The following is a 25,143-nucleotide window of genomic DNA, read 5'->3' as shown; positions in this document are numbered from 1 at the left end:
TCCTGATGTTCACGCTGGCCTCGTCTCTGTGTGAACAGGTGCATTTGTACGGATTCTGGCCCTTCGGCTGGGACCCCAACACCGGCAAGGAGCTGCCGTATCATTACTATGACAAGAAGGGCACCAAATTCACCACCAAGTGGCAGGAGTCGCACCAGCTGCCCACCGAGTTCAAGCTGCTCTTCAAGATGCACGCAGACGGAGTCCTCAAACTGAGCCTGTCCCACTGCGCCTGAAGGTCAGAGGGCAGAGGTCACGGAGTCAGGGCCGGAGTCTCGGTTGCACTAATGGATATTTGTGGTGGTTTTATATCAGCATCGAGCTCCTCAGTGGTGTGTTGGAACTAATTATGTCAGAGTTGTGATGGAAAGGAAAGTTGGTCACACTTTACAGTAAAGTCCAGTGCATTATTGGGTGTTTTCAAGTACAAAACATTCAACTTAATGAGGAAACAACGAGAAATGTTCCATTCATTAATATGTGCTGAATTTAAATAAACTCATTAAGCAAATTTTCTGCTATGAAACTCACGCGCAGGCTGATAGATCACCAAATCTGCTTCTGCATCATGGCGCAGGGGACTGGTTGCTGTCTCCTCGACAGCCAATGAGCTTGCACTTGATCAGTTTAAACGCTCCAAGTCATCTAATGCTGTTAAGCTGTGGTGTATTTTCGAAGGCCCTCCTCCACCCCAGCTCCACCTGTGTTAGAGCTGCTATCAACTTTCATATATATTATGTTTGCAGCAGCAGATGGCATGTCTGTGTATATACTGGCAGTAGCAGGTATCGGTACCTGCTCGGCCATAATAATCGAGTCGGCACAAGATCTATACCGCCAAGCAGGGCTTGACATTAACACCCGCCAAATGTGGGTAGATTTCAGCTGTGGCGGGTAAAGCCTGGTTTATACTTCTTTGTCAAGTGACCGGCGTAACCCACGGCGCATGCAACTCGTGTAGCTGTGCATTTATACTTCTGCACACTGTCTCTGTTGCTCTGCATTAACACTTCCGAAACGCTAGTTGGCAGTGAGGTGTAAATGTTCCTCTGTGTCGAGATTATTCGCTGTTGATTTGCTTTTCATGAACGCTTCCTGGTTGTACAAGTGGCTCAAACTCGCTCATTTTGAGGCAGGAACCGGCGGACGTGCAGCAACTTTAACTATGAGGTAAACACAAAACAAAACTTTCCATCCGGAGCTCCTTCATGAGACTCCACAGTTGTAAACAATCGCTCCATCAGGCTCGCAAAATTCACTCGGCTCTCGGTCCCGCCCAGACTCGTCAGCGCTACCAAGCCGACCAATCACAGAGCTTGGCCTACGCGTCGTTGCGACGTGTAGTTAAATTTTTTGAGAGGTGCGTACAGTGTATGTGTTCAACATATCTGAGTTCACTCCTCACAAATCTCTCTTTTAAATTAATATTTTAATGAGGAAGCTCTTTAATATTATATTTGTGCATTTACATTAAATTAGTCAGTACTGAAGCCAAATCTGCAGCTTATCTAACAAAATAACTTCCGATAACACTCCAAAAACTAGTACAGCCAAATGTATATGTTAAAGAAAAATATTAAATACACATTTAAAAAGAGGTAAAATCAAGACAAGCAAACATTTAGGTGAAACTATGTAGTTTGTCATTTATTTTTGCAATATTTTGCTTGAATTTAATTGCATTATCTTTCAATTCTTAAATATGTTTGGTGACTAAAATATTATTTTAACAAATAAATCTGTTTAATGAATCTGTTTTGTTTAAATACACCAAAATAATTGAGCTACATTCACAAAGAATTAGAGAAAAATATTCATTTTCAAAATAGGCTGTACTCGATTACACAGAGCACTGTACATATATATACAGGGTGGGCCATTTATATGGATACACCGTAATAAACTAACTGGGAATTTAACAAGAAAAACAATGGTGTGCTTGGTTTTAAACTTTATTCTTTTAAAAGGTATTTACAAGCCCCCTCACATACTATTGTGCCACAAACAGGAGTTTAATATCATCAACCATTCCCATTTTATTAAGGTGTATCCATATAAATGGCCAACCCTGTATGTATATATATATATATAATTAAGACCCCTTGATAATTCTTAGTTGCTTTGGATTTTTGATTTACAATAATGTAGATCAATAAAATGTTACTTTTGTTTTATTCTGTAAACTACTAATATTTCTTCCAAATCTAAGATAACATTTTTCGATTAGGGTGGCTCAAGGGTTAGCACTGTGGCCTCACAGCAAGGTCACTGGTTCGAGTCCTGGCTGGGTCAGTTGGCATTTCTGTGTGGAGTTTGCATGTTCTCCCTGCTGGCATGGGTTCCCTCTGGGTGCTCCGGTTTCCGCCACAGTCCAAAAACACGTGCTATATATATATATATATATATATATATATATATATATATATATATATATATATATATATATATATATATATATGTGTGTGTGTGTGCGATATATTTGGGGAAATAAATTGGCCGTATCGTATAAGTATGAGTGTATGAGTGTGTATAAGTGCTTCCTAGTACTGGGTTGCAGCTGGAAGGGCATCCACTGCGTAAAACACATGCTGGAATAGTTGGCGATTCGTTCCGCTGTGGTGACCTCTGATAAATCAGGGACTAAGCCAAATTAAAATGAATGAATGAATATTTATTGAGCATTTTATTTAGCATAAAATCATGTTTATAGTCACGTTTGAACTGCAGAAGAGCCAGTTAAATGATATTTAGTGAAATAACCCTAATTTTCAATCACAACAAATGAAAACATTTATTATTTTCACTTATAAAACATTGTTATATTGACCATTAGTCATTTTCTGAAAAAGAAACCTTTGCAGAATAACACAAATGGTAACATTTTATTCAAACCCACCAAGCCTCATTCACACTACGAGTGACTTGCACCGGCAAAGCGGCCGTTCATTTCAACGAAGAGCAAGCGACTTTCGGCGACCTCCATCTATGTGAGCGACAGAAATCGTTGGTGACCAGGTGGGCGTGTCGAGCGACCTGACAAAGTTGAGAATCATTCAACTTTATGCAAATGAAGCGCGACTCTTTTTTGCAACAGCCAATGGGTGCACCAGTGCTCTTGTGATCCTCTCTTGGATCACGCTGAGGCCAGTTGTATTCTCCGTACTATTCAGACCTGCAATTGCAGCAGGCATCTACAAAATCGCTCCTACTGTGAATGAGGCATAACTAATAAATCCTAATAAATCCTCTTAAATGCATAGAAAACTAAGAATTGTCTGATCTAATTATGTAAACATTACAGTAAAATGCACAAATATGCTTGTTTCCAGTCTAAATATCTTAAAAGTCTTAAATTAGGAAGCATTTTCTAGACAGGCAAAAAATATTGTCTTGATTTACGTCAAAATGAAGTGAGTTTTTCCTTAAAACAAGCAAAATATTCTGCCAAAGGTGACGGTTAAATAATCTTGTTTTCATTTTGACATTAGACTATTTTGCTTGCCCCGTTGGCAGATTAACTTAATTATTATTTGTCATGATCACCAGCCATCTAGTTGCTGCAGATCGCTCAAGAACTACAAATCTGCCATTTATGGACTACAAATCCCAGTCATTTAACACACACACTCAACCGGTTCCTGATCCTGCTCTGTAACCGGGGATGTGACACAGACAACAGGGTGTGGATCCAAATGCAGGCTTATTAGCGAGGTCAGGTAAGCAATGGTCAACACAGGGGCAAGCAGATGTATAAGTGTGATCCAGAGACATAGTCAAATACACAGGCAGATGGTCAGACAGGAAAACATAGAGAAACAAGGCGAGGATCAAAACACGGTAAAGCTAGACAATGGAAACGCATTGTGATGTCACTATATACTGTAGCTAACAATACTCAGCAATGAGCCGTATATATGTGTGTGTAATCAGTTCTTGAGCAGCATCAGCTGTGTGTTTGCAATCCGTCAGGATCAGGAACCGGTTGTGTGTCTTAGTTGCATGACTGGGTCTTGTAGTCCATAAATGGCAGATTTTATAGTCCTTTAGCAATCTACAGCTGCTAGATCGCTGGTGATCATGACATTATTATATCTAAATTATATCTATTTATAGTTATTTCTGAAAACAAAACAATATTTTTGGCTTTTCTTAAAAATGCTTCTTGATTTAAGATTTTCGAGATAGTTGGACTAGAAACGAAAACAAAATGCAGTGTATTATTAACAATTCTTAATGTTGATTGACTGTGCATTTATTATTTTTAACACGTGCAACATTTGATCCCCAAATCATTTCAGTCAGTGTTGAAATGAGCATTGTGGATCCTTACTCTAAAGTGTGTCCGATGGGTTTGGTCAGCTTCTATCAATGCAATTTATTAAAATAGCATCATGTTACAGTATAATCAGAATATAATGCAAATGTTATTGAATGTAATGCACATACCAGAAAATATTTCATATCACTGGGAAGGTTTATATATCTAGAGACCAAAAGTTGGGGTGAACTCAAGTATATCTTCACCTAGCAACCAACATCGACACCCTAGCAACCGCAAAAACTCCAGTGACTAGAGTGTTGTGGTTGAGACTCCTGCACATAAACACGTTCTGCAGAAATACATAGTTTTGTATATAGTCACAGAGGACAACCATATGGAAGCGTATTTGCTTAAAAAGGTAATTGCAACTTTTTTTTGTCTCACAATTTTGACTTTTTCTTGCAGTTGTGAGTTTTTATCACACACTTTGGACACTTTTTATATATATTTAAAGCTGAATTACAACTTGTAAACTTAACATAAACTCACAGTTGTAAAAGCGTCTGAATTTAAAAAGAAAAAGTTATAATTCCTTGACAACAAATCTGAATTAAAAGATGTACACTCAGAATTCTGAGGAAAAAAACTTTAAATCTGAAACTTAAACAGAAATTTTTAGGAAAATTCATAATTCGGGATGTGAATTTTGGGGGAAATCTAAATTGCAAGATTAAAAATAACAGAATTGTGAAATGCAAAGTTGGAATTTTGGTGGAAAAGTCAAAGTTTTAAGACGTGAATGCAGAATTCTGAGGGAAAATTCTGGAGGGAAAGCCAGAATTGCAAACCTAAAACTCATAATTCTAAGGGAAAAGTTGGAATTGTAAGATGTGAACTCGGAATTTGGAGACAAATGTCGGAATTGTGAGATTTAAACTAGGAATTCTAAGGGAAAATTCGGAATTGTAAGATGTGAACTCGGAATGCTGAGTGAAAATGTCAGAACTGTGAGAGGTAAAGTTGGAATTTTACTGTACTGTACAATCAGAAGTTTGCAGGAAAAGTCTGAATTATGAGAATTATGACATGTAAGGTTGTACAGTAAAGTTGTAAGTTATAATAAAGTAAATGTCAGAATTTTAAGATTAAACATAAAGTTGGAATTTTAGGGTGAAAAAGTCAAAATTAAGAAAAAAAGATTTCAACTCGGAATTCTGAGGGGAAATTCTGAATTGCAAAATGTATATTTAACTTCAGAATTTTGCAGGAAAAGCTAACAAACAGTCAGATTTAAAACTGAAACTCTTGGGTGGAAATGAGAGTTGCAAACCTTAAGCTCTAAATGCTGAGGACCACTCTGAATTATAAGATGTAAACTCTTCTGATTGTGAGATGAAAATAGGAATTCTTGGTCAGAAAATGAAAATTGCAAAATTTGAACCTGGAATTCTGGGGGAAAAATCATTATAGCAAAAAGTCAGAATTGTCAGATGTGAACTCGGAATTCTGAGAAAAAATGTTGGTTTGTGAGATGTAACCTCAGAATTTAGCAGTAACTGCAGAAGAATTGGGACATGTAAAGTTGGAATTCTGATAGTAAATGACACAATTGTGAATTGTAAATAAGGAATTCTTGGGGAAAGTGGTGTTGCAAAATTTTAACTTGGAATTCTGAAGGAAAATTCTGAATTGGAGATGTAAACTTTAAACTCAGAATTTTGCTGAAAAATTGTAACTTGTAAGAATAGTAAGGGAAGTCAGAATTGTAAAATGTGAACTCTGAATTCTCCTGGGAAAAGGACAAAATTGTAAAATGTGAAATTGGAATTCTGGGTAAAAGCCGGAATTGCAAAATTTGATCACGGAATTCTAGCGGAAAAGTTAGAATACCAAAGTCAGACTTATCAGATGTGAACTCCAAATTCTGAGTGAAACTGATAGACTTGTAATATTTAAACTGGGATTTCTATGGGAAAATTTTATGTGCATTTGGAATTCTGAGGGGAAAAGTTAAAATTGTCAAATGTAAAGTTGGAAAAAGTCGTAATTGCAAGATTTCCACTCGTAATTCTGAGGGGAAAATTCAGAATTGTGAAATGTAAACAGAAATTTCTGTGAGAAAAGTTGGAATTGTAGGATTTGAACTCCGAATTCTGAAGGAAATGTTGAAATTGCAAAATGTCAAGCAGGAATTATTGGCTGGAAAATCAGAACTGCCAAATTTAATAATAAAATTCTGAGGGAAAAGTTGGAATTGTAAGATGTGAACTCGGAATTCTGAAGGAAAAATTACAGACTTGTAAGATTCATACTAGGAACTCTAAGGGAAAATGACAGAAATGTGAAATTTAGCTGAATTTTAGGGTGAAAAAGTCAGAATTACAAGATTTCAACTCGGAATTCTGAGGGAAAAGTCGGAATTCTGAGGGAAAAGGGAAAAGTTGGAATTCTGAGGGAAAAGGGAAAAGTTGGAATTCTGAGGGAAAAGTCAAAATTCTGAGGGAAAAGTTGAAAATTCTGAGGGAAAAGTTGGAATTATAAGATGTGAACTTGAAATTCTGAGTCGGAATTGTGAAATGTAAAATTGGAATCAAACTCAGATTTGTTAAGTAAATGCAGAAGAATTATGACATGTAAGTTGAGAGAAAATAACAGACTTACAAAATGTAAACTCAAAAAGTTGGAATTGTAAGATTTGAACCCAGAATTTTGAAGGAAATGTTGGAATTTTAAGATGTGAACATGGAATTCTGAGAAATGTCAACATGTCAAACTGGAATTCTTGGTGGAAAAGTCAGAATTGCCAAACTTAATACTTAAAATTTTGAGGAAAACGTTATTGGAAGATTTCAACTCAAGATGTAAACTTTAACCTCAGAATTTTGCAGGAAAAGCTTAACAAATTGTGTAAACTTGGAATTCTGAGGGAAAAAGGACAGGATTGCAAAATGTTAACTCAGATTTCTGTGAAAAGAGTTGGAATTGTAGGATCTGCAAAATGTCAAACTGGAATTTCTTGGTGGGAAAGTCAGAATCGCTTAATTTTAACTCAGAATTCTGAGGGAAAAGGCGGAATTATAACATTTAAACTTGGAATTCTGGGGGAAAAGGCGGAATTATAACATTTGAACTTGGAATTCTGGGGGAAAAGGCGGAATTATAACATTTGAACTTGGAATTCTGGGGGAAAAGGCGGAATTATAACATTTGAACTTGGAATTCTGAGGGAAAAGGCGAAATTATAAGATGTGATCTCGAAATTCTAAGGAAAAAAGTCTGAATTATAAGATGTGAACTCGGAATTCTGAAGGAAAAGTCTGAATTAAAACATGTGAACTCGGAATTCTGAGGGGAAAATTCTGATTTGTGAAATGTAATCTTTAAACTCAGATTTTTAAAGTAAATGCAGGGGAATTATGACATGTAAGTTCAGAGAAAAAAACAGAATTACAAAATGTAAACTCAGATTTCTTTTACAAAAACTTGGAATTGTAAGATTTTAACTCAGAATTCTGAAGGAAATTTTGGAATTTTAAGATTTTGAGATTTAATTCTGAGGGAAAATGACAGAATTGCGGAATGTCAAACTGGAATTCTTGTTGGTAAAGGCAAAATTTCCAAATTTAATAATCAAAATTTTGAGGAAAAACACAGAATTGTAAAACGTGAACTCGAATTCTGAGTAAAAGTCTGATTCCCTAAAAACACAGAATAACAACACACAATATTTAGTATAGAGATGCAGTCGCAATTACCTTTTTAATTACATTGTTTTTATTCAGAAACATGCTACCATACAAAGACAACACTATTACGTTCTGCATGCCGAGTTAAGGCTGGTCTACTAGTTCATGTTGATCAATATTTATATACACAAATCAAAGCACTTAATTGAATGCAACCTGTGTTAACCAATCAGATTGCACCAGTACAACGCTAGTGGGCAGGGCGTTCCTTGTGCTGTCAGAGGGCTGCAGAAATATCAATGTTTACCGTACATGCCATTCAGAAATATAGGAGTGGTGAATGATATAATAATGTTATGTGTGTTTTAAGCATTACCATGTGTATGTGTGTTCGTAATGAGCATGTGTAAACGCAGGTCAGTCTGATGTGTTATTTATTTGTTTGTTTGTTTATTTAAATATGATGGACATATACATTGTATAGAGTTGAAGTCAGAATTATTAGCCCTCTATTTCTAAATATAATAGTTTTAATAACTTATTTCTGATTTATTTTATCTTTGCCATGATGACAGTACATAATATTTGACTTCAAGACACTAGTATTGAGCTTAAAGTGACATTTAAAGGCTTCACTAGGGTAATTAGGGTAAAGTTAGGGTAATTAGGCAAGTCATTGTGTAACAGGGGTCTGCTCAGGAGACAATCCAAAACAAATATTGCTTAAGAGGGCTTATACTATTGACCCTAAAATGGGTTTTAAAAAATTAAGAACTGCTTTTATTCTAGGCAAAATAAAACAAATAAGACTTTCTCCAGAAGAAAAAATATTATCAGACATACTGTGAAAATTTCCTTGCTCTGTTAAACATCATTTGGGAAATATTTGAAAAATAATGGGCTAATATTTTTGATTTCAGCTGTATATGTTTAATGCTTTGTTCCATCTTTCATGTAAGATTTCATCTGATGCCAATGATGGAAACGCAGAGGGACTTTATGATCCTCATTTGCATATTTAATGATGTTTAATCGCACTCCAGCATGATTTATACGTTATAAAATATACATTTAATGGTGTCTTTAAAGCAGGATGTCTTTGCTAAAACGGTTTGCACATGCAAATTTGTTTTTCTTGCATGGCCAAGCAGATTAACAAACGAATTGATTGGCTGAGATGATTAACCGACCATCCGATTGGCCGAGACAGTGGAAACGTTCCAATTCCTGATCATATTACTGAAGATCCATTCGCAAAAATGCTGAACGTCTCCAAAGTTTGGTTGTCAGATTGATGAATCTGTCTTGCTTATTATGTCTGTTTATCACTGACCATAATGTTCTGGAGTCACTTCTGTTTCTCTGTACAGTGCTTATACACTGAATTAAAATAATGCATTGGATTTACTAAGGTACAATTGAAGTCAGAATTATTCGCCCCCCTTTGATGTTTTTTTTTCTTTCTTTTTTTAATATTTCTCAAATGATGTTTAACAGAGCAAGGAAATTTTCACAATATGTCTGATAATATTTATTCTTCTGGAGAAAGTCTTATTTGTTTTATTTCAGCTAGAATAAAAAGGGTTTTTAATTTTTTTAACACCATTTTAAGGTCAATATTATTAGCCCCTTAGTCTACAGAACAAACTATCAATATACAATAACTTGCCTAATTACCCTAACCTGCCTAGTTACCCTAATTAACCTAGTTAAGACTTTAAATGTCACTGTAAGCTGTATAGAAGTGTCTTGAAGAATATCTAGTCTAATATTATTTACTGTCATCATGGCAAAGAGAAAATAAATCAGTTATTAAAAATGGGTATTTAAAACTATTATGATTAGAAATGTGTTAAACAAATCTTCAAATCTAAACAGAAATTGGGGGAAAAATACCCTCAACTGACCTCAACTGTAAGTGCAAACAATGTATTTGGGCAGAATTTAAACAAACAAATGTAATGTAGTGATGTTCAACTTAATTGGCTTGTTTAAATTCAGCCCATGAACATTGTTTACAACCCCTTACCTTAAAAAGAGTTAGTAAATCCAATGCATCGTTTGCTTTAAGTGTACTGTAATTAAATAATCACCGTTTTGTGAAATCAAATGAATGTTAAAAGTAAGTTCGACACAACATTTCACATTTACCAAAGAATTTGATTCGCAAAAAGTCTGTTTGATGAACATTTCATTTGCTGCTGATTTTTCCTGATGCAACCAAAATGATAATTTTAATAAATTATTATCTTATTATCATTATTATTATTATTATTATTATTATTATTAGCATAATTTAATATTAAATTATTATTATCGTTTATTTATGAAAGTATGCAAAAACCATTTTAATTAGTGGCGTCTTCCATAGCATAGCAGTGTTAAGATCCACATTTAATGTTAATGTCATGCCTACACTATAGGATTATTATTATTTTGTTATGAAAAATATTGGATTGTTGTTTATTTTATCCAAAAATATGGAAAATCTAAATTAAATTTTTTTTATTTTAATAAAATTGCCAAATCAATTTAAACAAATGTAAATTATGTATTATTATTATTATTGAAAATTAAAAATCATGATATATATTTAATTCATGTTTTTAAAAGATATTAGTTAATGTATTAATCAAGGATGCATAAATGAAACAAAACTGACAGTAAAAATGATAATTTATCAAATGTATGTTAATGTATTAAATTACCTATTAAATTAAATTATTAAATTAATGTATCAAAAATATGAACTGCTGTTTTTAATAATATTCTTATTAATAATAATAAAAATAATAATAATAATAAATGTTTTTGAGCATTCAATTAAATAAATAAATTCTGAAGGATCATAACAGTGTTAAAATCTACATCTAATTTTAATATAATTCTCACATTATAGAATTATTATTATTTTGTTGTAAAATATTAAATTGTTGTTTAATTTATCTAAAAAATGTGAAAAAAAAATCTAAATATTTAGTTTTTTTATTATAATAAAATTATCAAATTAATAAAACCAGTTTTCAAAATTATGCATTATTTGTTATTATTATTAATAATATTATTTATCACAAATGTATTTAATTAAGGGTTTTTTAAAGAAATTAAATATTGTATTAATCAGTGATGCATTCAATGAAACAAAATTGAATGTAAAAAAAATGCCAAATTAATGTAAAAAATATATGAAGCAGCTTTTATGTATTATTAATAATAATAATGATAAATGTTTCTTAAGCATTAAATTAATTAAAAATCATTTCTGTAGGATGACATGACCAATGACTGGAGGAATTACACTGAATATTCAGCTTTTTTTTTGCATTAATAACCTGCATTTTTCAGTATAATCATATTGACAATAGTTATATTCATTTTTTTAAGTATTGAGAGTATTGTTTATTTTAATGAGAAATGAAAACGATCATTTTAATAACTTATTTATCATTTATTTATGAAAGTATGCAAAAATCTTTTTAATTAGTGGCCTCTTCCATAGTATAACGGTGTTAAGATCCACTTTTAATTTTAATGTCATTTTCACATTTTAGAATTGTTATTTAGGGTTGTTTTTTATTTCATCAAAAATGTAAATGTTTAATTTAAACTTTTTGATTATAATAAAATTATTTAAAATATATATTTATTATTTATTATTAAATAATCATCCTTATTACAACTTTAACTATTTAATTTAACTAATTCATTTATCTCATGTTTTTAAAATAAATGAGTTATTGTATAAATCAAGGATGCATTAAATAAAACAAAATTGACAGTAAAAATATGAACAAAAGTCATTTGAAATATATGAAGCAGCTGCTTTATAATAATAATAATAATAATAATAATAATAATAATAGTAATAATAATAATAGTAATAATATAATAGTAATAATAATAATAATAGTAATAATAATAATAGTAATAATAATATAATAATAATAATAATAATATAGTAATAATAATAATAATATAGTAATAATAATAATAATAATAATAGTAATAATAATACATGTATTTTGAGCAGTAAATTATTTACTATTATCACAATTTCTGAAGGATCACGTGACCATTTATAATACATATCTGCTTTCTTTGCATCAATAAATTGCCTTTTTCAATATATTCACATAGACAACAGTTATTATAAATTAGATTTTTAATAAATTTACTGTATTTTTATTCAAATAAATGAGCGAATCAAGATTAAAAAAAACAATCTGCTGCAAATGATTTGATCAATCTATTTCATGTTGATGTGTATTATTTTAGAGTATTTTCTGTACATAATAATTCCTCTCAGTGATATTAAGCTATTCAGATGGAACTGGAAACTCCTCTTTGTGAATGTTTAACGCAGTGTTATTTTGATAATACTGACTTCTTTTGATTGTATCCGTCTTTGTGTTCAAGTTTGGAAGTGTTTCGATTGTGAGAATTTACTGTCATATCTGATGTGCTTCTTGCATATTATCAATTATTTCCATGTTGAATAATCACTAAATTTCATGAATATCATGTAAGAGAAATTGAAGCTAAGCTAATTAATAGTAGAGAAGAAAATGTGTGTGTGTGTGTGTGTGTGTGTGTGTGTGTGTGTGTGTGTGTGTGTGTGTGTGTGTGTGTGTGTGTGTGTGTGTGTGTGTGTGCGCGTGCGTGTGTGTGTGCGTCTTTTTTTATTCATTTAAATGATTGTAAATGTGGATTTTTTCCATAATGCGATTGTTTCAGAAAGAACAAATAAAGTTCAGTTTCAGACATGTTACAAGTTGTCATGTTTTAATATAATACATATAATACACTAACAAGTCATTTTTTATTTGAAATATTATTTACAGTTGAAGTCAGTGTAATATGGAACCCCGGAAGGGACGTAGTGGAGGAGAAAAAAAATTGGCTGGGTGAAAAAAAAATAATGGGTGAAAGAAAAAAATGGGTGGGAGGAAAATATATATTTCTAAGTTTTTGCGTTCTCTCGCAAAGATGTTTTGCGTTCCCTCGCAAAGTATTGCGTTATCTCACAAAGATGTTTTGCGTTCCCTCGCAAAGTTTTGCGTTATCTCGCAAAGATGTTTTGCGTTCCCTCGCAAAGTTTTGCGTTATCTCGCAAAGATGTTTTGCGTTCCCTCGCAAAGTTTTGCGTTATCTCGCAAAGATGTTTTGCGTTCCCTCGCAAAGTTTTGCGTTATCTCACAAAGATGTTTTGCGTTCCCTCGCAAGGTTTTGCGTTATCTCGCAAAGATGTTTTGCGTTCCCTCGCAAAGTATTGCGTTATCTCGCAAAGATGTTTTGCGTTCCCTCGCAAAGTTTTGCGTTATCTCACAAAGATGTTTTGCGTTCCCTCGCAAAGTTTTGCGTTATCTCACAAAGATGTTTTGCGTTCCCTCGCAAAGTTTTGCGTTATCTTACAAAGATGTTTTGCGTTCCCTCGCAAAGATGTTTTGCTTTCCCTCGCAAAGTTTTGCGTTATCTCACAAAGATATTTTGCGTTCCCTCGCAAAGTTTTGCGTTATCTCACAAAGATGTTTTGCGTTCCCTCACAAAGATGTTTTGCGTTCTCTTGCAAAGTTTTGCGTTATCTTGCAAAGATGTTTTGCATTATCTCGCAAAGATGTTTTGCGTTCCCTCACAAAGTATTGCGTTATCTCGCAAAGATGTTTTGCGTTCCTTTGCAACGTTTTGCGTTATCTCACAAAGATGATTTGCGTTCCCTCGCAAGTTTTGCGTTATCTCACAAAGATGTTTTGCGTTCCCTCGCAAAGTTTTGCGTTTGCTCACAAAGATGTTTTGCGTTCCTTTGCAAGGTTTTGCGTTATCTCACAAAGATGTTTTGCGTTCCCTCGCAAAGTTTTGCGTTATCTCACAAAGATGTTTTGCGTTCCTTTGCAAGGTTTTGCGTTATCTCACAAAGATGTTTTGCGTTCCCTCGCAAAGTTTTGCGTTATCTTACAAAGATGTTTTGCGTTCCCTCGCAAAGATGTTTTGCGTTCCCTCGCAAAGTTTTGCGTTATCTCACAAAGATGTTTTGCGTTCCCTCGCAAAGATGTTTTGCGTTCTCTTGCAAAGTTTTGCGTTATCTTGCAAAGATGTTTTGCATTATCTCGCAAAGATGTTTTGCGTTCCCTCGCAAAGTATTGCGTTATCTTGCAAAGATGTTTTGTGTTCCCTCGCAAAGTTTTGCGTTATCTCACAAAGATGTTTTGCGTTCCCTCACAAAGTTTTGCGTTATCTCACAAAGATGTTTTGCGTTCCCTCGCAAAGTTTTGCGTTATCTCACAAAGATGTTTTGCGTTCCCTCACAAAGTTTTGCGTTATCTCACAAAGATGTTTTGCGTTCCCTCACAAAGTTTTGCGTTATCTCACAAAGATGTTTTGCGTTCCCTCGCAAAGTTTTGCGTTATCTTGCAAAGATGTTTTGCATTATCTCGCAAAGATGTTTTGCGTTCCCTCACAAAGTATTGCGTTATCTCGCAAAGATGTTTTGCGTTCCTTTGCAACGTTTTGCGTTATCTCACAAAGATGATTTGCGTTCCCTCGCAAGTTTTGCGTTATCTCACAAAGATGTTTTGCGTTCCCTCGCAAAGTTTTGCGTTTGCTCACAAAGATGTTTTGCGTTCCTTTGCAAGGTTTTGCGTTATCTCACAAAGATGTTTTGCGTTCCCTCGCAAAGTTTTGCGTTATCTCACAAAGATGTTTTGCGTTCCTTTGCAAGGTTTTGCGTTATCTCACAAAGATGTTTTGCGTTCCCTCGCAAAGTTTTGCGTTATCTTACAAAGATGTTTTGCGTTCCCTCGCAAAGATGTTTTGCGTTCCCTCGCAAAGTTTTGCGTTATCTCACAAAGATGTTTTGCGTTCCCTCGCAAAGATGTTTTGCGTTCTCTTGCAAAGTTTTGCGTTATCTTGCAAAGATGTTTTGCATTATCTCGCAAAGATGTTTTGCGTTCCCTCACAAAGTATTGCGTTATCTTGCAAAGATGTTTTGTGTTCCCTCGCAAAGTTTTGCGTTATCTCACAAAGATGTTTTGCGTTCCCTCACAAAGTTTTGCGTTATCTCACAAAGATGTTTTGCGTTCCCTCGCAAAGTTTTGCGTTATCTTGCAAAGATGTTTTGCGTTATCTCGCAAAACTGTTTCTCCACAAACACTTCCTGTTCACTTCACTCATGTTAACCCTCCCGTTTTTGCAGAAATTCTCCCATATTTTACCATTCTACCCCACTTTCTTTACATTAAATCTGTGCGTCGATCGTCGCCTTTCACTTTGCAACCTCTGAACCAGCGAATGCATGTATAAGCGCTGATTGACAGACAAGCTCCATACAATAAACCCACTTGTTTGATAACAGAAGTGTCCCTTTAAATGGCGCGTACAGACGCTGATCTGGGATCAGTTTATTGTATGCAGCGCGTCTCAGCGTGTCACAGCTGAACAACAGAAAACTGACAATGATCAGCTCAGGTGCAGCTCATGTGCTTTATTCAGTGTTAAATGTTAATAATGTGAGTCTGAATGCCATTTCACATCACATTTATTGCCATAATACTGAAAGCAGCAGCAGATACTTCACCTCAGATCTGGAGAATAAAAAATAAACCACCTAAAATTCAACTTCAGAGCTGTGATTCAGTGCAAACCAACACATATCAGTGATTCAGCATCTACATTTAATGATGTTAAACAGGTTTATTGTGTATTCATTAGACTATAAACTTTACCATTTGGCTGGAGAGCTATTCTGTGCTTCTGAATCACCTCATGTGGAACTCTGAATCTGTGTCTCATTTTAGAGTCTTCTACTGTCCACCAGAGGTCGCATTTCGGTCACAGATGCACACTTTGAGAGCCTTCCTGACTGAATGAATGAAATGGGCTGTTTTTCACCATCTGGCAACCCGGGAAATATAACTGGCTAGACTGGCATTGGGCGGGTTAAATGACCAAAGCAAAGACAGACGTTCCGGCTCGTAACACATGTTCACAGCAGAATATCTGACTTCAGCATTGTTTCTCAGATAAACAAGTATGTTCACTGAGCATGTTCCTAAATATCTGCAAGCATGTTATGGTGTTTTTATGCTTTAGAAGAGTCAAAAACTCACATACAGCACCTTTAAAAAAAACATAGTGTAATCAAATATTTTTTAGATTATTCTTTATTTTCCCTGTATTTTTAATCAAATACATGAGTAAATAAAGATTTTAAAAACAAATTATTTGATCAATGATTTCTATGTTTGTAATATAAAACATAACAATAAAATAAAAAGTTTTTTCTTAATTTATTATTATTTATTACAAGTAAATTTCACAAATATTTACAAATAAGACACTTTTTTAAGTTAAATAATATTTTACTGTAATTTTTATCAAATAAATGAGTGAATCAAAACAAAAAACTAATTATTTAATGATTTCAGTGTTAAATTCCACATTGAATACAAAACATAAATGTAAAAATAATTTTTTTAATTAAAAAGCTTTTTCTTTTTTCACAAATATTTACAAATAAAGACACTTTAGGACAAATATTGTGGAATTGAGCAAAAATATTTTAGATTAAAATATATTTTAGAGTGTTTTAATCAAATAAATGAGTGAATCAAGACAAAAACAAATGATTTAATAAATTATTTCAATGTTAAATTCAACATGAAACAAAACAATAAAAATATTTTGATTAAAAAGCTTTTTATTTTCGCTCTTTCTTTATTTTGTTTATTTACTACATGTAAATTTCACAAATATTTATAAATAAGAAACTTTAGAAAAAGGCAAATATTATTTTACTGTATTTTTAATTTAATAAATGAGCGAATCAAAACAAAAAACTAATTATTTAATGATTTCAATGTTAAATTTCACATTTAATATAAAACCAGTAAAAATAACTATTTAATCAAAAAGCTTTTTCTTTTTTCACAAATATTTAAAAATAAAGACACTTTATGACAAATATTGGGGAATTGAACAAAAATATTTTAAAATTAATATATATTTCAGAGTGTTTTAATCAAATAAATGAGCGAATCAAAACAAAAACAAATGATTTAATAAAGGATTTCAATGTTAAATTCAACATGAAATAAAACAATCAAAATATTTTGATTAAAAAGCTTTTTCTTTTTGCTCTTTCTTTATTTAGTTTTATTTATTACAAATACATTTCACAGATATTTACAAATAAGACACTTTAGAAAAAGGCAAATATTATTTTACTGTATTTTTTTATCAAATAAATGAGCAAGTAAATAAAAAAATAAAAATTCCACATTTATTATAAAAACCTAACAGTAAAAATAATTATTTAATTAAAAAGCTTTTTTCACAAATATTTTCAAATAAAGACACTTTATGAAAAATATTGTGGAATTGAACAAAAATATTTTAGATTAATATATATATATATTTTAGTGTATTTTAATTAATTTTAATTAATTAACAGATTTCAATGTTAAATTCCACATTTTATTATAAAACAACCATAAAAAATGAGTTTCTTTAAATTTAAAAAATGCAATACATGTCATTTTCACAAATAAAGACACATCATAAAACTATTGTGGAAAATGTTTTAGATTATTATATATTTTGCTGTGTTTTTAATCAAATCAATGAGCAAATGGAGACAAAAACAAGCAATTTTATCAGTGATTTCAATGTTAAACTCAACAATATTTACCAGGAAATACAAAAAGGATTGTTAAACATACTTTTATTTGACAGCAAATGTATTTTTACAGCGTAATACTATTAATACCCTTTAAAATATACACAATTATGAAAAACGGTGTCTCATCATTAATTATAGTTTGACCGTTTTCACTTTAAATGCCTTTAAAATGCAACTAATATTATATTTCAGCTCTGAAAGCAGATTTATGTCTAATGGCCAACAGAAATATTCCTCAAGCAATAATTTTCTGGCAATATTTTAGTTTACAGTTGTCATAAATCACAGCCGGTTCAATACTTCACCATTAAAGAACTTCACAGGACAATGTTTTAAGGGGACGTTTCCTCATGAACATGATTTAAAGCACAAAACGCCAATCCAAAACAACAACATAAGCCATATGTTATTGATAATCCATGTGTGGAGGAAGAGAAAACATTGATCAGGATTTTAGAGATGAGAAAACATCTGTTTTTATATTTATAAATGTGATGATGGCATTTTCCATAATGCACTGCATGAAATTGCTCTGTCGTTTCAAAGGTTTGTAGTATTTGACCTAACATTTGATCATAACAGCCCAACATTTATAAAAGTAAACACAAAGGACTGAAAACAAGCATGTTACACATTTAAACATCCAAAACCTCTAAGTATCTGAAACTGCTTAAAATGTGCATGCTTTAAATCTGTGGCAATTTCAGCCTGCTGTCTGATTGTTTGTCTCTCTGTTTTGTTTGACCTTTAACCTTTGAGTTTAAAACGAGGGGTCAAAGTGTAAACAGAATGATGTAACAGCGTCGTCTAATTTAGATCTTTCACTGTTTGCAGAAATGCGGACATGAGTTTTCTGCAAAAACAGTAAGAGGAAAAGAGACATTAATATTGAGACACATTTATTTATCTGCATTTTTTAATGGTCATTGTGTGTTTTTAGGGGGGTGGCGTAGTAACTCAATGTTGGGCTGTGTTAACCCAATGTTGGTTTGAATTTTCAATTAAATTGAAAGGATTTTTTAACTGTTGGGTTTGTCCATAACTGACCCAACATTGGGTTAACACAACAAGTATATATATAAGTAAATATATTTATTTTAATATCAAAATGCTGATTTCTTTAAATATATCTATACACTTTTTAAAGAAGCTGGGTTGTAATAATCCAGTATTGGGTCAAATATGGACAAACCCAACCATTGGTTTAATTTTTTCAATTAAGTCTAAAGGATTTTTTTAACTGGTGGGTTTTTCCACAACTGACCCAACACTGGGTAAATGCAACCCAACATTTATAGAGCATATCAATTTAATATCACCATGCTGATTTCTTTAAATATATCTCTTTTAAAGATGCTGGGTTGTATTAACCCAATATTGGGTCAAATATTGATAAACCCAACCATTGGTTTAATTGTTTTATATTAAATTTAAATGATATTTTTTAACTGTTGGTTTTGTCCATAACTGACCCAGCACTGGGTTAATACAACCCAGCATTTTTAGAGTACATGACTTTAATGTTCAAATGCTGATTTCTTCAAATATATCTATACACTTTAAAAAATGATGGGTTTTAAAACCCAATATTGGGTCAAATATGGACAAACCCAACTGTTGGTTCAAAATTTTCAATTAAATTTAAAAGATTTTGTTAACTGTTGGGATTAGTCCATAAAGGACACAACATTGGGTTAATACAACGCATACAACAGATCATATCAATTTAATATCCAAATGCTGATTTCTTTAAATATATCTACACACTTTAAAAATGCTGGGTTGTATTAATCCAACATTGGGTCAAATATGGACAAACCCAACCATAATGCTTTTTATTAAATTTAAATGATATTTTAACTGTTGGGTTTGTCCATAACTGACCCAGCACTGGGTTAATACAACCCAGCATTTTTAGAGCATACCACTTTAATATCCAAATGCTGATTTATTTAAATATATCTATACACTTTAAAAATGCTGGGTTGTAATAACCCAATTGTGGGTCAAATATGGACAAACCAATGGTTCGAAATTTTCAATTAAATTTAAAGGATTTTGTTAACTGTTGGGTTTGTTCGAAAAAGGACCCAACATTGGGTTTATACAATCCAGCCTTTATAGAGCATATCAATTTTCATATCCAAATGTTGATTTCTTTAAATATTTCTGTACACTTTTAAAATGCTGGGTTGCATTCATCCAATACTGGGTCAAATATGGACAAACCCAACCATTGCCTTAAAGCTTTTTATTAATTTTAAATGATATTTTTTAACTGTTGGGTTTGTCCATAACTGACCCAACATTGGGTTAACACAACCCAACATTTTAAGAGCATATGACTTTAATATCCAAATGCTGATGTCTTTAATTATATCTATATGCTTTTAAAATGCTGGGTTGTATTAATCCAATATTGGGTCAAATATGGACAAACCCAACCATTGGTTACATTTCTTTTCATTAAATTTCAATGATATTTTGTTTAACTGTTGGGTTTGTCCATAACTGACCCAACACTGAGTTAATGCAACCCAACATTTTTAGAGCATATCAATTTAATATCCAAATGCCGATGTCTTTGATTATATCTATACGCTTTTAAAGATGCTGGGTTGTATTACCCTAATATTGGGTCAAATATGAACAAATCCAACCATTGTTTTAATTTTTTTAATTAAATTTAAATGATATTCTTTAACTGTTGGGTTTGTCCATTACTGACCCAACACTGGGTTAATACAACGCAGCATTTACAGAGCATATCAATTTAATATCAAAACCCTGATTTTACTTTTTAAAATTGTTTGTATTAACCCAATATTAAGTCAAGTATGAAAAAAACAACCATTGGTTGGTTTTACTGTTGGGTTTGTCCATAACTGACCTGACATTGGTTTAATATAACCCAGCATTTTTACAGTATATCAATTTACTGTCAACATGCTGATTTCTTTAAGTATATCTATACACTTTTACAAATGATGGATTTTATTAACCCAATATTGGGTCAAATATGGATAAGCTCAACTATTGGTTTACAATTTTAATTAAATTTGGATGATTTCATGTTTTTATTTTTGAGGTCCATAATTGATCCGACATTGGGTTAATACAACCCAGCATTTTTAGAATACATCACTTTAATATCCAAATGCTGATTTATTTAAGTATATATATATATATATATATATATATATATATATATATATATATATATATATATATATATATATATATATATATATATATACATACATACATATATACACTTTCGAAAATGCTGGGTTGTATTAACCCAATCTTGGGTAAAAAATGGACAAACCCAAAATATTGGTTTAAAAATTTTAATCAAATTCAAATTATATTTATGAACTGTTGGGTTTGTCCATAAATGACCCAGCATTGGGTTAATACAACCCAGCATTTTCAGAGCATATCACTTTAACATCTAAATGCTGAATTATTTAAATATATCTCTTTTAAAAATGCTGGGTTGTGTTAACCCAATATTTGGTCAAATATGGACAAACCCAACCATTGGTTAAATTTTTTCAATTAAATTTAAAGGATTTTTTTAACAGTTGGGTTTGTCCATAACTGACCCAACATTGGGTTAATACAACCCAGCATCTATAGAATACATCAATTTAATATCAACATGTTGATTTATTTTCATCTATACACTTTTAAAGATGCTGGGTTGTATTAACCCAATATTGGGTCAAATATGGACAAATCCAACTATTGGTTAACATTTTAGTTATATTTAAATATTTTAACTGTTAGGTTAGTCCGTTTGACCCAACATTGGGTCAATAAAACCCAGCATTTTTAAGTGTATTAATATATAGCCATTAGACAGAAGAAATGAGATTTTAGATTTTATTTAGTGCCTCTATTATCATGTAAAGAAAAAATAAATCTGAATAGCAGCAGTTGGTTATGTTTTAAGGTGTTATAGTGTAATGCTTCATTTAAGTATTAATTCATTACATGTACTAATCGTATGGTTAGGGTTATTTGCATGCAATAATTAATAGTAATTACTATAGTTTTATATGTCGATTATATACAGTCATATATATTATTAATGCACAAAAAAATTTAAACTTTCAAAATCAAAAGCAAATGTTCTTTATATGTTTTCTGTAAAACCCAGTAAGTTAAGGTAACTCAAACCATTTGAGGAAACTGATTGCAACAAACCGTTAAAGTGCAAAAACTAATCCTAATGATTTCTGTGAACGTTTCATTTGAGTAACTGAAGCAATCTGAGCACAGCAAAACCCGAACCAGCTGAGTACTGTAAAACCCAATAAGTTAAAGCAACTCAAACCATTTAAGAAAACGGATTGCAACAAACATTTTGAGTTCAAAACTCATCTATATGAGTACTGTGAACTTACTCCATTTAAGTGGAAGTAATGAGGTATTTAATTAACTCATTACCTTCAACACTGAGGTCAAAACTCTTTTCAAATGAGTAGAATTAACTTTCAGTCAATTTTGAGTTAACTGCACTCATTTCATTTGCTAAGGTTGACTGTTGGGTTTTACAGTGTGTTTTTGTTCGTTAATTAAAAACCAGCGTCAGTGTGTAAATGAATCCGTCTGCGTTTGTCCTCTGATGTTCATCAGCGGTGACAGAAGCATGATTGTACACAACACAGTTTTTGTGGTCCAGAGCAAAAGATGGAAATGCAAACCAGCTTCATATAATCAATACACACACGCACGCACGCACACACACACACATACACACACACACACACACATACACACACACACACACACACACAGGCCTGCTGAGAGACCAGAGAAAAGTGTTCAGTTTTCCTGCAGAGCGTCAGAAAGCCAGAAGAATAAGACAGGTGTGTGTGTGTGTGTGTGTGTGTGTGTGTGTGTGTGTGTGTGTGTGTGTGTGTGTGTGTGTGTGTGTGTGTGTGTGTGTGTGTGTGTGTGTGTGTGTGTGTGTGTGTGTGTGTATGTGTGTGTGTGTGTGTGTGTGTGTGTGTGTGTGTGTGTGTGTGTGTGTGTGTGTGTGTGTGTGTGTGTGTGTGTGTACAATTTTTCTATTATTTACATTACAAAACGCTCACAGTTACTGTCACTGTAATAGTAACATCATTTAATATAATATAATAGTAATAGTTTTCATTTGAATTCCAGTAAAGCGCAGTGCCGTTTAATCCAGATTTAATTATAAAGTATATTAAATTATTAAACATTTTAACATATTTTTATGCGTCTTTAATTCTGTGGCAATTTTTTTAAAACCTTCCATTGGTTAAAGCAGGTTATTAACTCACCATGAGAACAACATTTGATACGCTAATGACTGATCTTTTTAAGATTAATAAAAATACAACTGTCCTTTGTTGCAGATCTATCAGCCCGTTTTAGAACATTAACTAATGCAGTATTTGATTTTTAATGATGTATTAGTGAATGTTAAAATTAGCATTATCTAAAATTAATATTAAGTATCTTATGTGTGTATTTCAACCCGGGCTCATTGTGGAAACGTAGCCCCGCGGACGTTTCTGCGGACCGCGAGATACGTCCCGGGAGGTACGCATTCGAGCTTTTTTTGTTTTCATGGATCCGCGAGAGGCCGCTGTGCGCACCGACCCAGCCGCCCTCCTCTTCCTCCTCCTCCTCCTCCTTCTCCTCCTTCCCTAAACCCGAGCGACGGTTCGCAAAAGCCATCCAGAAAAACAAAACAAAAAAAGCAAAAGCCCTCGTCTTCGATTTCGACCGCGTTTTCGGATCCCGCCGCATTCTCGCCCTTATATTTCGGATTCCGTTTTTCATCTTACCTGATTTCTGGAACCGCTGTTCCCCGGACTCCATCCCGGTTGTCGCCCCCGCGGCCGGCTCCTCCTCCTCCTCCTCCTCCTCCTCCAGGGCCTCCGCTCCGCAGACGCAACTCTGTGAGCTAAGCGGACAAACTGGTTGCATCGGGAAAGCCCTCCACTCGGAGGCGAGCCGTCGGCTGGCAAGCGCGAAGAGGAGGAGCAGAGCGGCGCCACACCGCCCTGCTGCGTTCGCTCGAAAAAAAAAAACTAAATGTGTCTGTACGTACCTCCGGCCACGTAAATCGCGGTCTCCAGAAATGTCCGCGGGGCTACGTTTCCAGAATGAGCTTGGGTTGGTGTATTTTGTACTTACATTTACATTTAGTCATTTAGCAGACGCTTTTATCCAAAGCCACTTACAAATGAGGACAAGGAAGCAATTTACACAACTATAAGAGCAACAATGAATAAGTGCTGTAGGCAAGTTTCAGGTCTGTAAAGTCTAAGAAGGAAAGTATTAGTACTTTTTTTTTTTTTCGTAATACAGTTAGCGGTAGAACCAGAGAGGCAATTGCAGATTAGGAAGGAAAGTGGAGACTAAATAGTTGACTTTTTAGTCGTTTCTTGAAGACAGTGAGTGACTCTGCTGTTCTGATGCAGTAAGGGAGTTCATTCCACCAACTGGGCAGATTGAGCGTGAGCGAAAGTGATTTCTTCCCTCGTGGAACAACGAGGCGACGTTCATTCACAGAACGCAAGTTTCTGGAGGGCACATACATCTGCAGAAGTGAGAGCAGATAAGAAGGAGCAAAGCCAGAAGTCGCTTTGTAAGCAAACATCGGAGCTTTGAATTTGATGAAAGCAGCAACTGGCAGCCAGTGCAAACGGATGAGCAGCGGAGTGACATGTGCTCATTTAGGTTCATTAAAGTTCATTGTACTGTAAAATCCCAAAAGTTAAGGTAACTCAAACCGTTTGAGGACACTGATTGCAACAAATTTCTAAAAACTAATCTTAATGAGTACAGTGAACTTAATCCATTTGAGTAAACGAAGCAATTTGAACACAGTAAAACCCAATAAATGAAGAGAACTCAAGCCAGCTGAGTACTGTAAAACCCAATAAGTTTAGATAACTCAAACCATTTCAGGAAACCCATTGCAACAAACTATTTAAGCGTCAGAAAGCCAGAAGAATAAGACAGGTGTGTGTGTGTGTGTGTGTGTGTGTGTGTGTGTGTGTGTGTGTGTGTGTGTGTGTGTGTGTGTGTGTGTGTGTGTGTGTGTGTGTGTGTGTGTGTGTGTGTGTGTACAATTTTTCTATTATTTACATTACAAAACGCTCACAGTTACTGTCACTGTAATAGTAACATCATTTAATATAATATAATAGTAATAGTTTTCATTTGAATTCCAGTAAAGCGCAGTGCCGTTTAATCCAGATTTAATTATAAAGTATATTAAATTATTAAACATTTTAACATATTTTTATGCGTCTTTAAAACTGTGGCAATTTATAAAAACCTTCCATTGGTTAAAGCAGGTTAATTTGAGTAAACGAAGCAATTTGAGCACAGTAAAACCCAATAAATGAAGAGAACTCAAGCCAGCTGAGTACTGTAAAACCCAATAAGTTTAGATAACTCAAACCATTTGAGGAAACCCATTGCAACAAACTATTTAAGATCAAAAACTAATCCTACTGTGAACTTACTCTATT

General features: G+C 33.3%; 1 protein-coding gene and 1 long non-coding RNA gene across 2 annotated transcripts in view; one reads left to right on the top strand and one right to left on the bottom strand.

Moving 5' to 3' along the window:
- The window catches only part of st8sia3 (ST8 alpha-N-acetyl-neuraminide alpha-2,8-sialyltransferase 3), a 19,072-nt gene extending 18,389 nt beyond the window's left edge, over positions 1-683 (top strand). Inside the window, 1 exon segment of the mRNA NM_001113432.2 lies at positions 1-683. This exon segment is cut by the window's left edge and continues 47 nt beyond it. Within this exon segment, the coding sequence (NP_001106903.1) occupies positions 1-236 (236 nt within the window). The 3' untranslated portion in view covers positions 237-683.
- Positions 1-25,143, bottom strand: part of LOC147838686 (uncharacterized) — a 1,589,207-nt gene that overhangs the window by 1,424,201 nt on the left and 139,863 nt on the right. The window lies entirely within an intron of this gene.

Source organism: Danio rerio, chromosome 21 (assembly GCF_052040795.2).
Source record: "Danio rerio strain M-AB ecotype USA chromosome 21, GRCz13ab, whole genome shotgun sequence".
Classification (NCBI taxonomy): Eukaryota; Metazoa; Chordata; class Actinopteri; order Cypriniformes; family Danionidae; genus Danio; species Danio rerio.
This window is presented reverse-complemented; position numbering and strand designations above follow the sequence as displayed.